The sequence below is a fragment of the Lutra lutra genome, chromosome 1 (assembly GCF_902655055.1).
Source record: "Lutra lutra chromosome 1, mLutLut1.2, whole genome shotgun sequence".
In the NCBI taxonomy this organism is placed as follows: domain Eukaryota; kingdom Metazoa; phylum Chordata; class Mammalia; order Carnivora; family Mustelidae; genus Lutra; species Lutra lutra.
In genome coordinates this window covers 6821152-6838846 of record NC_062278.1, presented here as the reverse complement: position 1 = coordinate 6838846, position 17695 = coordinate 6821152, and the positions used below count along the sequence as shown (strand labels likewise).

Sequence of the window (17695 nt, the reverse complement as noted above, 5' to 3'; positions counted from 1 at the left end):
AAATCAATTATCTACAGAAATCCTCAGGAAAGACATAAAGTAAGAGTCTGATATAAATTTTATCTATTACATGCTTCTGCCCTGAAGGACGGCCTCCTGTGACATCCAGGGGATCCCTGCCTAGCGCTAAGGGGATGCCTCTTGTTTCATGTGCTCCCCCAAGGACAGAAGTCCTTCCATGACCCCGAAAGCAGAGGGATTCCTTACTGCCAGGCATCTGGGGACCATCTTTGTCCATCTGTCTTTTAAAGTATCTCATGAAGGGGCTGATCTGCTTTGAATTCTGCAGTCAAGGACCTTTGGCGTGATCTTTGAATGAGAGGGTCTGACCGAATTTAGGCTCCTATTCCACAGAGGAAGAATGAGACTGCTCAGGACTCTCTTCAAGACCCAGGATCCACTCCCTCTGACTCACGTGACTTAGGTCACGGATCTCATGGGCCATCCTGGGATGTCTCTCAAGGAACAGATCCCACAGGGGGGTTTTCGTACCTGGCCTAGTTGTAATTCTTTGCGTGGCTTCAGGATATACTGAAGTATTTGGGAATATAAAAGCTGCACCCCCTGCAGACAAAAGGAAAGACAAAACATGTGAAGGTCTGTTGTCGTGGTTGTTGATCTCAGCAACCGTGCCAAATCGACTTTGCCCTATGACACCAAAGAGAGGCGCCCCCCTCGAGCCTGCTGTTCCAGACTTTGGGGAGGAAGGGACAGACACAAGGGGCAGAAACTGATTCTGACTACGGAAGTGGGTGGCAAGCTGTCTTGTGCCCCATTTGTGATAAAGTGTCTCGTGTTTTGATCTTACGGCTTCTTGCTGAAGCCCATCTGTGTGTCCTCCTCCCCCACCAGCAATCTCATTTTATTGGAAAAAAAAAAAAAATTCTGTGGTGTGTCTTTTCATTTTTAAATTGCATAAAAAATCCACAAAACATTTGACAGAGCCCTTGGAAAGTCATACCAAAAGATTATAAATACGTTGTCAAAGGCTATATGGATCTTATTAAAAATGATTTCCCATCTCTATTCAAATGCATGTTTCCCCATCTCTCTCTCTCAATTAATGCCCCTGTCGTTAGCAGAAAAAAATTCCCTTTCTGTAGTCCGGTCCATTTGGAATTGGTTGTCCTTTTCTTCGATTGTTCAATGTTTCACAGTCATGAAAGTAAGGAAAACAGAGCCTTCTTGAAACTTTCCCTCAGTGTTATGCATTTTTTAAAACAACTGCAAAATTATCAGAAAGTGTGTATGGCTCAAAGGTGTTTCCTAAGAGAAGGAAATAACTTTGTCTAAGTTATTTGTTATTTCTGGCCACAAGGTCATTAATAGGCTGATGTGTGTAACCTCCGCTGAAAAAGCACAAGACTGACTCGAAGCATTTTTTTTCTTACTTCACATTAAAAGCACAATGTTCAGAATGTTGAGGACCAAGATTAAGCAGCAATTTCACACTCAGACCTAGACTCACGCACAAGATACATTTTAAAGTAAACTGGCGAATGGTTGGAACACGGCTGTACTTCCATGTGAGGCTGGCCATGAACTGGCTTCTTGGCTTACAAGCCAGTGACCCATGCCTTGCCAGAACATGCAGGTTTTTCCCCTAGCCTGGGTGGTGGCGGAGGATCCCCACAGGCTGGTACAGTGGGGTGAGCAGCCTGTGGCCATGCTTCTACACTGGTCTCTATCAAGAGGGAGACAACGGAGGCCAGCCAGGAGCACATTCATCTGCAGAAAGCCAGCTTCTACTAAAAGGGGAGGTGGGGGTGGGGGGAGGGAAGGTTAGCAGGGACAAAGCATCCTGTTAAAGTCTACCAGGCTCAGGCAATACACAAAGAGAATGCAGAATCTGTGGTTAGAGATAGAATAGCAGGGATTGGGTTAGCCACTAATTTCGTATCCTCCAAAATTATTATAGCTTCCCTTTCAACAAAAGCTCACCAAAAGTAACACATGAGCATTCCTTTCTACTACTGCCTTTTGCAAATGTCCGAAGTCTGTGCAAGAAGACTAAAGTCAAGACAAGTTAAATGTCCTAAAACATTTCCTAAACGGGAAAAATAGAACTCCAGTTTGTCCCAGTACACATTCCTTGAAGAATAAAAAAAGAAGAAAAAAAAAAGGAAAAATAAAAATAAAAAGAATACTAAGGGCCCCTTCATATCAAACATGCTTTTAGTCTCTAGAGTCAGCACAGCACGTATTTGGGGAATAATAGCAGCAGATTATAATCCAGCAAACTTGAGCTAAGGCAATGGCTAAAGGCTAATTCTGCACATCTCAAGTCCTTTGATCGTCCTAGGGAATGGGCAGAGCTCCTAAACCAGAGGGCGCCCCCTGCCTGTAGGCTCTGGTACCTCCCGCAAGAGCCTCCTGCCTTCAACCATCCTCTGGGTTCTGCCTTCCTGATGAGCTGCCCATCCCGCCTGCCATCTTGAAAGCATGCAGCCTGTGGACAAGAGCCTGCGTTCGTCCTGTGGGCAAGGGGCAGGGCCAGCATTACCTGTGTTTCTAGCATGCATTAACCGTGGAGAGTTTTGTAAGGCTTTATCAACATCATCTGAAGTCAAATGTGGAAGAGGAGCTACAAAACAAAACAGAAGCAACATCAAAATGAAAAAAAAAAAAAAGAGAGAGAGAGAGAGAGAGATAGAATTACCTTCCTTTAAAAAAATAAGAAAGAAGGAAGAAAAACACCTCCCCTCTCCCGCCCTCATATCCGGGGATGCTTGGAAATCTCTCCATGGCTCTGCTGCTGGTTAGCGTGTTAAACCCTAGGTGGGCCCATATTCCATTCAGGGAGTAAGTGATCAGGATGCCAGGCAAAGCATTTACACCAGAGTTCACACCGCCCCGCTACCGCACCGCCTCCGTCTCCTGCTAACCATGCTTGACGTCTGACAAATTAAAGCATGCAGCAAACTTGGTGAATTCATGCCCTCAATCGCCAATATGCCAATATGCCATTCCCATTCTGTCAGGTGAAGCCACATCTCGTGATCCCAAATGGAAACTTCCCTCCTTTCGTGTGCAGGTGGGATCGGGAGGGGACTTGGTTTAGCTTTAGGGAGGATAGACCCCGTAATTCCCATGAGGTAGGAGCTTTTCTGTTTCTGTTTCAGTGTGGGACACCATGAAGGCTCAATCATGTGTGATCAGATAAAGCTTTGGTTCCCTTTGCCAAGTGATCTGCTCAATGGAGGGGACTGTGGTGGAGAGAGCTGAAGGCTAACGTGAATTTTTGGCTTCTGGGAAAAGCACTGGCTGCTTCTCACCACATTCACCTACATCATGGCCTTGTAAGCAGTTGGTTGTCTCAGACCCTAAATGAGAATGGGTGAGGGCAAGAAGAGAAGAAGCTGTCCACAGACTGTTGTGAACTCTCTCGGCTCAGGCTCACCAGAACCAGCACAACAGTGATCTCGGCCCCAAGCGGGGACCATCTTACTCTCTCTGAGGTAGTGCAGGTGCGAGAGAAGGATGTCAGCGTTGTAGCTTGGGGTGAGCCTCTGGAAGTCGTCCTTGGTCATCTTGCACAGTTCCTTCCCATCAATGTTCTGGAACAGCAAGATATCGACGTCTGGGAGGCCGTATTCTTTCACTGCCCACTCCAGCCACTGCCGGACATGGTCCGTACTCCACAGCGTAGGGTCTGGAAGGGGATGGAACATAACTGATCAACTCCCGAAGATGTATTTCTAGGGCAGAGCTACCTCCCAGGCAGGATGCCCAGCAGCTGCAGCTTTCCAGAACAGCCCCTTTTCCCACTGTCCCAGAAGAACGGCCTCCAGCTCAGCTCAGTGACCTGTCAAAAGAAGGTGATATGGGGGAAAGACAAAAACAAAACAAAACAAAAAAAAAAAACACCAACTGACTGAAGTGCAGTGATCATTGCCTTTAAAGTGGATTGTTCTGGAAGTCTAGGATTATTCACACCATTGCCCCTCTGGTTGTTCAGAAAATCTAAAGTTTAATGTGGGGACAGGGTTTTTTTTAATTATTTATTTTTTTCCATTTTTTTTTCACTCTTATTTATTGATTTAAAAATGAGAAAAGATATGGCAACATTTTTTCCTTATTAAACCATGGGCATCTTTATATGAAAATAAAAAGTTCAAGACACAAATCAGGAAAATGTTTACTATCACACAAAAAATGTATTTGTACAAAATACTGGGAAAAAATAGCCATAAAATTAGAAATAGAGTGGAGGAAAACCAAAACCCAAGCACCTCCAATGAGCTAGTATTTCTAAAAGAGAGTTGTCAGTTCCGTGCTTTTCCCTCAGAGAATTTGGTTTTGTACCTACCTGGCACCTGCAGGGGGAGGGGACAGGCTGGAGGACTTTCACACCCCACAACATGCTGGCAATGTCATCAAGTTCCACTGCTATGTGTTGGGGGGAATCTGCCCCCAGAGGGCACAGCCTTGAGGAGACAGAGCAGGCAGTCCTTGATGGAAATACAGCTGGGACTGTCCCACACGGACACTCTGGGTGGAGGGATATTTAAGGCCCCCAAATGCTGGTAGATGGGAGACACCCAGGCAGGAAGTAGGAGCCCAGAGTTTAAACCCCAGGGTCTCTCAACTTGCTGCAACCTCCAGAGACTGCTTCTCCTTTCTATATTTGTTTTACATGTAAAAGGAGAGCCTTGACCTTCGTTCTCTGGACTGGCCCTTAGAGATCAGGCATGCCAAGATGCTCTGATCATAATGAGTGAGAATTTGGTGTAGGGATAAGTCATCCTTTCAAACCACTTCATAGCTAATAGCTCTAGAAGCTTGTCTCATCTAACTGATGTTTCAAGCTACCCAAGATGGGACATGTGTGCCACTGGAAGATATTTCAAGTTTACAAAAGTAAATAGCAGTAATAGTGAGAAACAGCCAGAGAGTCACGCCACCAGAGTTCTCACCTCTTCCCTCCCTTTCTTCCTTTTTCCTTCTGTCTCCTTCTGTCTCCCCTAAAGTTTCATATCTATTTTAATCGAAAGAAATAACTTCAAATCCAATGGAATCCACCCACTTGCTTTCCCCTCCTAACACTCCAGAAGAAACCACCATTCTGAACTTGATACACTCATCGTCCCTATGTACATTTGAATACTGTTGCCATATCAACTATGTGTACTGTCTGTGTTTTTAAACTTAACATGAATGATATCAGAGTTTTCAAAATGCATCCAAGTTCATCCATGTAGGACTATTCAATCAGGTAAGCAGCTCTTGGGCCCTCTCACATTCATAGTCCCAATTTACTGACCAGTGAACATTTGAGTGTCCATCTCCCCATACACATGTGAAGGCATCTGCATTGGTCCACAGCCCTGAGTCTAGCTACACTGGGATCATGGGGAGAGGGAAGAGCTGAGCCTGGTCTCATCCTGGGAGATTGGAACTATTAAACACTCCCCAGGTAATTCTTACGTGCAGGCAAGTTTAGACCATCACCCCCAAGGCCTCACTGCTCCAAGTGTGGTCCTGGGATCTTGCAGCATCGACATCACCTGGGACCTACTTTGAAATGCAGAATCTCAGGTACCACTCCAGACCCATATTTTCATCAGATCCTCAGATGACCCACCTGCAAGCCGGGGCAGTGCTGGCCTGAAGAGAGGACATAGATGTGGAATTGTTGGGGTGTAGTGAATGTACCTGTTCAATTTTTCTGGTTAGGATAGGATGTCCACCGATTTTATGACACTCACACTCTCAACAAGCAATCAGTGCATAGAATCTGAAAACCAAGGAGAGTGCTGGTTCTGTGCCATCTGCAAAACCTGAAATGGCTGTGTTGACAGGAAGGTGTGCGCATTCCTGTGTAATTCAAACATACAGGAACGCTTTGTTAGTCTGTGAAAATGGAGTGTGTATACGGAAGGTTAACTTGTTCACCATTGAGCTCAGATGGCTGTTTGCCATTGGGTCAGGATTTGACCTTGGGGAATAAAATGGTCAAAACTCCAGACTGTTTTTATAGAAGATCTTCTCTCTTCTTTTTCTCACAGCCTGTCAATTCCTTATTATACAGACACAGATCATATTTAATGATCCCCAATTCAAGCCTTGGTGCCCCTTGGTTCTGTGTGGAGGACAGTCATGGCCTCTTGTCCACCATGCTCCCCAGGTCATTTTTCTCAAATCCCACCACCATTAACCAAACCTTTCATGATTTTGTTTTGTTTTTGCCTTTAACAACGTAGAAGGACTATTTTTTTTGGTGGGGAGGGGGAACTGGTACCTACTTCCTAGAAATCAGTTCATTCTGGGAATGCATTTTCTTCTCTTAATGGTTTAACTAGATATTCTAAAAACGATATATAAACATCTTCCCGAAAGTCATGGGCTTCATGTTAAAATGGTAAAATGACATATTAGGAAGACAGCCAAAAAAAGAAGTCTAATCTCTCTTTGGTCCCTTGGTGTGCTACTAATTGGTTTCCTTTGCTAAGCCCAGGGTTGTCACGGCTCATTCAATTTTCCTTTTAGGGACTCATGGGCGAGACCCCAGGGACCAATTCCTCGACCTGCATTGTTCTTATTACAAACATTCTTGCTTTGGGTTGGTGAAACAGCCGTTCTCCTGTACTGCTGGCATAACTATAAATTGCTACTACCTTTCCAATGAACAATTCGGCAATACATTTGAAAAGTCTTTCAAAAAAAATGAGTGCATCGTTTCTGAACTAAAAATTCCACTTCTAGAAATTTATCGTAAGGAAATTATAGAGGATATGCGCAATGATTTATTTTCAAGGATGTTCTTTGTAGTGGTGTTTATAGTAGCATAACATTGGAAACACCCTAAATGTCCAACCAAAGAGAACTAGTTAAATTGTGGCACATTTAGGGATGTTCCTGTGATACTTGGAAACTAAAATTATACCACTGAATGTACTGATAGGAAAAAATGCTCAAAGTGGATTAAACTGAAAAGTTTGAAAACATTATTGACTCATAATTAAACTTTGCTAAGAAATTAAAATATATCCATAGAAAGAATTTTAGAGGGCCCAGTAATAAGAGGTCAGCTGTCATCTCTGGAGAGAAGATGATGGAGATTTTTAGGTTTTCTTCTTTATCACTAAACATTTTCACTAAACTGTATTTTCTGTTTTTCTCTCCAATAACATGTAGTACTTAGGTTAAAAATTGTTTATAAAAATGTATTCTGCTCCATTTCAAAATCCAAACAAGATCTTACAAAAGTTTTAAACACACGCACACACACACACACACACACACATACACACAAATAAAGAGGGTACATGATGTGATGAGCCCTGGGTGTTATACACAACTGACAAATTATTGAACACTACCTCTGAAACTAGTGATGTACTATATGTTGGCTAATTAAATTTAAATTAAAGTGTTTTTACAAAATTTTCAAGGGTATAAAATTTTAATCTCACTTTCTTATATGGTTTATTAATGGGGATTGCTTCATTTGAAAAGAATAAAGTTACTTGAAGTTATGTTACTCCTGTTATCTTTTTGGGAATGGATCTCTACATCCCCACCCTATAGGGATCCCCACCCTATAAGCAAAGAATATGAAAAACAAACGATGTCCATATGATAGAGTAAAGAAGGTATGATAGAGTAAAGAGGGATGTTCCTTTTTGACCTGTCCATGGGTGCCATTATTCTGGACCTACTCTGGAGGGGTCATAACAGAGAATACTTTTCAAGACACAAGCCCAATCTCCCACACATGAAGCACAGGACCCTGAGTTTGCCAGACCCCACTGTCTTCATAGGTGTCATTCCCAACCACTCCCCATCCCTTCATCCTACAGCCACACACAACTGCCTGCCCTCTCCTGAACCAACACCCCATGCCTGTGCCCAAACACCATCCATTGCTTGTGGGATTAGCCCCTTCTTATCCCCTCACTTTTGCTTACCACCTCCTTTGGGCGTCTGTCCTCAATGTTCTTGAGAGCTAAGCACTTCTAATGACCCTCGGGGGCCACACCAATGACAGGCCCAGATTAAGCCCCACAATCCCCAGTACCTGGGCCCAGCACAGATGCCACAGCCATAGGTAGCGTTTTGTGGAGTTCAGGTCAGTGTTGAGTCCCAGCTGAGTCCCAGCTCTCCCTTCAACTCCACAGAGAGACCAGTAGAGTCTCTCCAGTCTCCTCCATGGCCCATGGTATGTCAGCAAAGCTTTCTTTTTCTGCCCCATGCTGCCATTACAGAAGGGGGCTCACACGGTCCCACAAGATTCAACAGAGCTCACCTCCTTTCCCGACCCCTAACTATGCATGGGAAGGAGAAAGAAGAGGGGGCCACAGAATGAACCCCAGCCAAGCATCACCTTTGGCTATGTTAAAGGCATGCCATCCCACACCTTCGGCCTCCAGAAAGCAGTGCGACTCAGGACCCACCAGATCTCATGATGAATTGCTTTCAAGGACCTCAGGAATGACTCCCATAGGAGAAGGACTAAGATTCCTTTCACTCAAGTAAGAATTGCTGAGAATTTACTGTATACACAAATAGTATGGGAGATTCAGAGGTGGCCAGGAAAAGAGAAAGATGCCAAGGAAAAGGGTAAAGTTTTCACTGGAAGGGCTTGGCTTGAACCTGTGTCAAGGAAAAGTATTTGACAGAATTCGGGTGAAAGGAGCATGGAGAAGCCCTTTAGCTTAGGCAAACAGCAGGAGCCCAGCTTCATACCTGCTGAGGCGTGAAACCCTTGTGGTGCTGAGGGAGAAGGAAGAAATCAGGTGTGGCTGGAGTAGAGAGTTGGAGCGGGAACACACAGACGTAGAAGGACGGAGACGAAAGTTGGGTCCCATCAAGGAGAGCCTTAAATATCTTGCTAAGAAGCCTGGACTTTACGATCCAGGGATTTCAGAGTCACTGAAAATGTCTGAGGAATCAAATTACTATTACATCAAGCACAGCAAACTTGGTGGTAAAATAAAAGGCTTTATAGGGAGCCAGAATACCAATATTTGGGTTCTGATTCAACCATTTACTAGATGTAAACCTTAACCTTTCTGGAACCTGTTTTCTTTTTCTGTGGGTAATTAAGTAAAATGTTAGGGGAATAGAAAAGTAAATGAGATAATGTATGTGAAAGCACTCTGCCAACCATAACATCGCCAAGAAATAATGCGTCCACACAGTGGATCTCACATGGCAAAGTCCGTGGAGATGAAATAAACATCTCCTATCGCAGGGCCAGCCTCTTCCTCTAAACACAAAAGTCTGATTTACGCTTTATTTTTGAGAAGCTTTTGGAGGTGCTTCTGTCAGATGAATCACAAACCGCTGAAGATAAGTTGTTTTGTTTTCAGCATCCAGGCCAATTGTTTGGAAAACAGCTGTGTCATCAGTCCACATTTCATGGACATCAAAATGGTAAACCCCTGAAGTCTGAGGGAAAAGGGAAAAAGAAGTCATCTGTCTCTGAAACCTCTTACTTGTATCTTTGATTCCAGGTTAATAGCCACAAGTTTTATGAAGGTTGTTTCAATGAAGTTGAAATGAAAAGAAAAATAAGAAAAGCAAAGCTGAGAGTTCAAGAGTTGCACCCTTGAAATTACCATTGGGGTGGGGGTGGCAAGCAGCGTGTGGGTGGAGGGTTGGAATTATTTTTACATTTCCCTGAAACTGTTTTCTGACCTAGTAGCATCCCACTGCTGCCAGGAAAGTATTAAGTAGATATTTAAATCAGGCAAAAGGTCATTGCATTGCCAAAGACATAAGGAATCTTCACGAAACAGAATACTTCATGCAGGCAAACATCCTGTTTCAGAGAGAACCCCCCACCCCCACCCCAGAGTAGTGAATTAAAGTCAGGTTAAGCAAGAGTCAAACTGGTGAGAATATCAGCTCAAGTGCCACTTTTCTTGAACAGCATCCCCATAAAATATTGTCTTCCAGATCGAAAAATCACCCGTGTTTAAGAAAAAAATACCAGTAGAAAATGTACCTCTAAGCCATATCACAACCTTATGAAGTCTTTGTTTATAAAACCAGGCCCTGGGCAAGTCTGCCAATCTGCTATCCAAGACACTCAAAAGCCTGCAAAAATAAGATTTAACATTTCGTCTCCTTGCAAGGAAAGACTTTGCATTTACAAAGCAGGTTCAGCAGAGAGAACTGGCTTCACTTTGGGTTTCCCTCGACCACAAACTGAAATCTGAACTCAAAAAGCCTATACTCAAGGCTGTTTCTGAACCGTTTAATTCCTAATTTATAGATGAGGTTCAGTTATCACTTGGATAGTTACTGATTTCTAATTTTTTGGAGTTGGTGAATTAGTGAATGAGGTCCATACCAGACTGATTTTCTTTTATTCTAGTTGTTCTTTTTTTGGTGGCCTCCAAAAAACTGTATGGTCAGTTTCTGCAAATGTCCCTTGAGAGTTTCAAAAGAGTGCCTATTCTCTAACTGTCAGGTGCAGGTTTCTACAAATAACCATTGGATCAAAATTGGCAACATATACCTGATTTTTAGGTCATTGATCTATCAACTGCGGAGAAAGGCAAATTGAAATCTCTCACCTGAAGTGGATTTGCCTTTTTCTCCTTACAATCCTTTATGTATTTTGAGGCTATGTTATTATGTACAAATTCATCACTGTCCTATAGTTTTATTAACCCTTAGTTACCTCCAATAGTGCTTCCTGAGTTCTCTTTCCACTGTTGTCAGGTTTGTTTTGATTAGAATTTGACAAGTACATCTTACTCCATCTGCTTGCTGTCATTCTTTACAGTGTTTCTGTGAACAGTGCTTAATTGACTTTCAAGTATTTTTTTTTTTTTTTTTTATCTAGTCTACCGCTCCGTCTTTAACAACTTTGGCTTACTTACGTGTATTGTTCCTGATCTGATTTCTGCCACCTTGTTGTGTTTATTTGCCTTGCTTTGTATGTTCTGTGTTCGTCCTTTCCAAGTGTCTTACTAAATCGATCTATTTTTCTTCATTTCTTTTTTTTTTCCTTTCTTTACTGGTTTAGCTTAACATTCTAGATCTATTTCTTTACTTGTTAATCTTTAAATAAAATCCAAATTTAATCACCAAATATATCCTTTTCCCAAAGAAAGCAAGGAATTTGGAAGTCTTGAGCGCTTATCACCCATCCTTCATCTTATGCAGTATTATCCAACGTTTTTATTTTACCCTATTGTTATGTTCCCTACTTAGGAGGCTATGGTTCTTACTCTAGCCATTTCTCTTGAGATCTATTCTTATTATCAACCATTTTCATTGCTCCCATTTACTTCTTATCTCACTCCTTTCTTCTAGGATCCATTTTCTTTGTTTATTAAATCTTTCGTGGTTTCCTGAAGTGAGGGTCTGTTAGCAACAAACTCTGACCCTTTGTTTGAAAGCATCTACTTCCCCCACAATTTACAGAATGGATTACAATGCACTCATAATGAAGTTTTTCATCACATCTCCCTGAAGTTTATTTTAAAGGATACATTGGTTTCACCAAGCAAATGAGTGAGTCTGTGGCAAGGAAAAAAAAAAAAAAAAAAAAAGCTAAGAGCCCAGAAGAGAGCTAGAATCGTGTCAGTTTCTCCAAGCTCACTGAAGATTTTCTTCTCTTGCCTTCAGTGTTCCATGTCATTGTTGAGAAGCTTGCTGTCCCTATAACTATCATGTTTCTAGATAGTTTTTTTTCTTTGCTGGTTCTTAAGTACTTTGTCTTTAGTGTTCTGTGTTCTTGCCAGAATGTGGTTACTGTGGACTTATTTTTATTTTTCTTTCTCCGTCTGATGCTTCCCGTATTTAGAAAATGGTCTTGTTCATCAATTTTGAAAAGTCGGATTTTATCTCTTTGAATATTTCTTCTTGCCCATTCTCTTGATTCCTTCCTTTCTGGAACTTCTATTAGATCTACATGGCACATTATCACGAGCCCCTTATCCTTGACCTTCACTCATACTCCATCTCTTTGTCACTGTCCTGCAGCCTGAAAACAATTCTAAGTCTACTTTCCTTAATTCACTCTTCAGCTTTTTCAAATCAACTGTTTAACCCATCTTTTGAGTTTCTGATACTTTTGAATCCTTTTCTGTAGTTCTAGGAGTTCTACTGCTTCTTCTTCAAAATTATCTGTTCTTTTCCATAATGTCTTGCTTCTCTCTTTCTGATTCCTTCTGTTGTGTGTTTAACCACTTTTAAATCTACTTACCTTATATTCCCAATCCCATGCTTCAATTATCTAACACTCTCGAGGGCTTAATCATGTTGTCTGTTGTTTCTGCTGAATCTTGGTCTAGGTAGATTGTTTCTTCCTGTTTTTGTAATTTGGAGTTACAGAGTCATCTTCAGGGAACCTTTATATGCAGGAACTCTATAAAGTTTAGACTGAAGACCAATCTATCCAGGAAGATCTACTATGTCCTTCTACCAGGTGTCTGAGGTTGTCCTCAGCCCATGACCACTTTGCGATGCTTAATTTCTCAGCCTGGGGTTGCTGTGAGAAACACAGTTATGTGCATGTGTGCATAGGAAGAGATCAGGTCCAACTCCATGCTTTGTGCAAGATCAAGACCTCATCTCTTTCCCCTTTAAAACCCAAATCTGTGTATTATAGACACTGGTATCCCCCCCATCCATGCCACCTGTGACAAGGAGGTGACAACAGGAGGGGGAGTTACTCTGTTCTCAGCTCCTCTCTTGTTTTGAGTCACTAAGGAACTCACTAACTTTCTTCCCACAGCTAGACATATCAAAGGGTGTCAGACTCCATGCTACATTTCCAGGGGCTCTGCAAGAGGGATGCCTTAAGTTCCTTTTAAGCTCAACATTTTACTAGGACCAAGAGTCTTCTCAGCATATTTTTTACCTATTTATTTTAAAACTTCCCCATTTCCAGTGCATGTGGTCAACCAAGCTCATGCGATCCTCTGTTTCATGCACTTATTACTTAATCAACTGTCAAAAAATTAATTGTACATATTAGTCATGCAATACCCTACAAAAGAGCCAGATATTGCAAGAAAATATGCCTGTCCTCAGCCTGCTTGAGATTCAACAATTTAAATATTCTATTCAAAAAATACATGATTAAATTATTTTTGCTGGGATCTAAACATATTTTTGACATTCTGACATACCAAACTATTTCACTAGATGGAGTCATTCTCAACTCTTCTAGAGTGGATTATCCAGGTTTTGGATTTAATTTTCCTTCATTTCTTCCCCCTGGTGCTTCTCCTTGGTTATACCATGGCAACACAGCTTATGCTCATGATGTCTTAGATGCAATGACCTGTCCCACTTTAAAGTTTCTCTCTGCTTGGCTTCTCTTTGCACCTCTTTAGATGTTGGTGTCCTCAGAGTTTTGTCCATGGTCCTCACTCCATAGATCTCCGAGGACTTCCTGTCTACATTCATGTCTAGTTATAACAAGCATAGCATATTAGTTTCCAAGCATGGCCGTAACTGCATACCACAAGCTAAAGGACTTAAAACAACAGAAACAGGTTGTCTGAGGCGTGTGGAGGCCAGCAATCTGAGAGCAAGCTTCAGCAGAGCCCTGATCCTTCCAGGGCTGTGGGTAGAATCCTTCCCTTGCCTCCTCTCCCTTCTGGTGGCAGTCAGCCATCCTTGGTACTCCTTGGCCTACAACTGCACCAGTTTAATCTCTGCCTCCATTATTAGAAGATCTTCTCCCTTTGTCTGTGTCTGTGTCCAAAGTTTCCCTTTTTATAAGTACGGTACTCATTTTATTAGATGCACCCTCATGACCTCACCTTGACTTGATGCACTCTAAAAATACTCTATTTCCAAATGAAGTCAAGTCCTCAAGCATTAGGAGTTAAGGCTTCAATGTACCTTTTTGTGGGGCCACAATTCAACCCACACCATATGCGTATGTCTGCAGATCTCCCTCTTTGAGTCTAGGGATTTCTCCCCAATGCTTGACCCAAATGTGAAAAGAAAAGCTACAATTTTTGAAGGTCTTACTATATCCTGGCATTGTTTATGCCCTTCACATGTATTTTCTTATTTAATCTGTACAGTGTGGTACAAAGTAGGCATTACCATCCTCCTTATTTTGGTGCAGCTGCAGGCCAAAGAACACCAAAATTAAATGACTTTCCAGATCCCAGAGCTAGAAGATGGCAGAGTTTGGGATTGAGGTTTGGTAACCCCTGATGAATGACTCTTAACCCTAAGCTCTACATGGCCCCCAGACTGCCTTGTGGGTGGGTGTCCCATGGGTAACTTAAACATGAAATAAACTGAACCAATTCATCTATCTAATTTTTTTTCTATATTCATTAACATCCATCCAGCCACTCATGCTAAATCTAAGCTATTTTCAATCTCATCCCAGAAATGTAACATTCACGTGCTGAGCAACACAATACGCTATTTTGAACATCTCTTCTAGTCTGTCTTTCTTTCTTTCTTCCTCTCATCTCCTTTGAAAAGCCTATTTCAGAATTTCTGAACAATTTAACAAACGCTTCCCACCATTCTGTGTCCTTGTATTCCTCCCTGGGTAATTTTAATAGGGTAGCACAGGAACAAGAACTCGGACGCCGGAGTCAGACAGAACTGGGCTCGAATCCTGGCTTTCCCAAATTATTGGCTGGGACATCCTGAGCCATGATCTTGGCTTCTCTAGTTTTAGTTTCTTTATCCGTAAAGTAAGAATAATAAATAATATCTACACCATAAGGTGCTTGTGGGATTTCAGTGAGATAATACTTTTTCTATAAAGTGGATGGCCCAGTACCTGACAATAGTGTGTACTCAACAGATGGAAACTCTACAATCTTTCTGTGTTTTTGGCTTCAGTCACACATAAAACCCCAGGGCAGTTTCCTCAATCACTATTCAGCTTATCGCTTAGGAATGTAATTCATTTTGACTTTAGAATTTCAGCTTTATCTGGTTTGTTGTCTGGTTGCTTGATTTGGTATACAGAAGCAATTTAAACAGAAGCTTACAGAAGCACACTCCATGATGTAGACATAGTGGGAGAGATGTTTGGGAGCGTTTAGTGGTGTGATGACATAAAATGAAGACATGTTGTCTTACCAACAAGTTCTGTAGGTAGACATGAGCTCATGCTCTGGTCTCACCTACCTGTGCAAGCACCCCTGGGAGAGGTGTGTCCCTTCCTTCCAGGGCTCCATGTTCTCATGTGTAAAAGAAGAGGTTTGTGACGGTTTACTATGTCAGCCTGACTGGGTCATAGGACGTCCAGACATTTAGTTAAACATTATTTATGTGTGTGTCTGTAAGGGTGTTTCCAGAAGAAATCAGCATTTGAATTGGACAACTGAGTAGAGCAGTCTCCCCTCCCCTGTGCGGGTGGGTGACATCAACTAACCCACCAGGGACCTGAATGGGAAAAAAAAAAAAAGTGGAAAAAGGAGGGAAGGATTTTCTCCCTTTGCCTGGCTTTTGAGCTGAGACATCCATCTCCTGCATTCAGGTCTTTGGCTTTCACATTTTAAGACTCAGACTGAAATCTACACCATTGGCTGTCTTGGGTTCCCAGTTTGTAGACAGTAGACTGTGGGCTGTGGGACTTCTCAGCCTCCGTAATCACATGGGCTAATTCCTCATAATACATAAATAAAAGGGGAAAGAGAGAAAGAGAGATTAATTCCGTTTCTCTGAAGAATCCTGACTAATACAGAGTTGAACTAAGATCATCAAGAGTCTCATACCTCAACTCCTGTGACTCCATGTTTCTTGCTAACTAAATCTGGATTACCATTAACTCAATAAGTGCAGATTGACTGACCTCTGCCACAAGCTTCCTGCTGCCTCGTCTGGTGATTAAGAATTCAAAAGACATATTCTCCAACTTGCAATCTAATAGAATAGACAGGCTCATAAATAACTAACTCTAATAAAGATTCAAACATAATAGGTTTACCATCTGAGCTTGGGCAGTAAGTATATTCTTCTATCACTTGTTGTTCATCTGCTGTCAAAGCCCAGCTTGGAAATATTTAGGTAGAATCATGAGAAAGCCATATGAGCCTTGTGCCACTCCAAGAACTCAAAATCTTGACTTTATAGTAAGCCAGACCAGCAAAGACTCACATTGGGCACATGGCCTCTGTCTGCATAAAGCCGTTATCTAATGTAATTCACTCTGTTTATAAAGGATAGTCACAAGAAACACGCTGGTGAAATGGAGCTCTATAATCACCGCAGAATGATGGTCATCTCTACAGCCTCGGTGGACCCCAAGGTAAAGTCCAGGGATCCTATGTGTAGGGTTCAGAATTGAGGAAAACATCACCTTCCTTGTGAAACTTCTTTGCAAAAACAAGGATTATGTCCCCACATGACTTTTTATTTTGGCTGCCAGGAAGCTCACAGCCATACTGGAAACATGGCTACAATGTCTTGGCCAAGTTCGTGGTCAAATGTGGTCAAAATGGCTGCATTCTTCTCTCATGTGATTTTGGTTTTCCATTAATATTTTTAATTTCCTCAGGACTGATTCCTAATTTCTTTTTGATCAGTAGTTTGGTTCACATGTTTATCAGTAGTCTAGTTCACAAGGCATCTCAAATCCTCCATGGGACTAAATAGTATATGTGTATTTAAGTAAGATGGAATTTATTCTAGAATATAATGTGAAATGAAATAAAGCATGGTAATAAAAGAATTGGTAAGATGTCTTATGAGAAGCAATTATGTTGCCAAAAGATCAAGGTTGGCTTCCTAGACAGGGGAGTTTGCCCTGAAGAAGGATTTGTGAGCAGAGAAAAGAGGGCTGGGGGGTGGGGGAGCAGGATGTGGCAGAGAGAAATGGCGGCAGGTGCAAAGGTATTTGGGAATCATATCATAAATGGTACTAAGGAATTATCTCTTGATCTGTCATGTTTATTGTCATCTACTTCCTCTGATATTTTTAAACATTTGTCTGACTCAGTCATTTGAGCTCTTAATCCCACACTCTTCTGTCAGGAGCTACTGACTTCATGTGGATGGGTCTAATCTATTTCTGACCGGCTCAGGGCAATTCCTCTGTGACAGGCATAAGAGTAGCAAGTCTTCACTGAGTTGCTCATGAATTGCAAAGGGACCCAGTGAGGAGGGTCTGAAGAAGACGCAATACCAGGAGTTCCAGCCATGGGTGTCGTGGGAGTAGGAATAGGGCGTCTTAAATCATATAAGAACTTTTATTCCTGGTGACTGAAACACAGTAAGCACTCAGTGAATGAATGAATGAATGAATGAATGAGTGAATGAGTGAGTGAGTGAATGAATGAAGCAAACAAGCGAGTGTGGCAACTCTTTATCTCTGACTTCTGATTGCCAGGACCGCTCATGCTCAAGGTGGATATTTAGAAAATAAAAGTAGAAATGTTTGACTGAAGAATCACTCAATAACCTCTGAAACTAAAAATACACTATATGTTAATTAACTGAATTTAAATTTTTAAAAAAGAGGGAAAAAAAAGTAGAAATGTTTGAAAAGCCCAACACTTTTTCACCCATTTTAGGGAATAAAAACAGAGCAAAGAAAAAAAAAATCTTTCAAAATGATGTAAGCTGCTAAAACCCGACGTCCTATTGCATTTTGGTCAGCATTTTGCAACTTTTTAAAAAAGTGGTTGAAGACTATGCCTTCCTCTTTGTTAGCCCTGTTTGTTAGCACATCACCAAGAGCATTGTCAATACGGAAAAAGCTACAGGGACCGCCAGAGCTACAGCTGGTACCAAGAGGGACAGC

At 41.9% G+C, this 17695-nt stretch overlaps 1 protein-coding gene across 5 annotated transcripts in view; it reads right to left on the bottom strand.

Moving 5' to 3' along the window:
* The window catches only part of ERG (ETS transcription factor ERG), a 244586-nt gene that overhangs the window by 17245 nt on the left and 209646 nt on the right, over positions 1 to 17695 (bottom strand). For 4 of the 5 annotated variants that reach the window (XM_047719911.1, XM_047719905.1, XM_047719916.1 and 1 more), the window contains 3 exons: positions 3449 to 3652; positions 2504 to 2584; positions 493 to 564 (listed from right to left, as the gene is read on the bottom strand). In XM_047719911.1, coding sequence (XP_047575867.1) covers positions 493 to 564; positions 2504 to 2584; positions 3449 to 3652 — 357 coding nt within the window. The remainder of the gene's footprint in view (positions 1 to 492; positions 565 to 2503; positions 2585 to 3448; positions 3653 to 17695) is intronic. The other variant, XM_047719922.1, reaches the window with a different exon arrangement.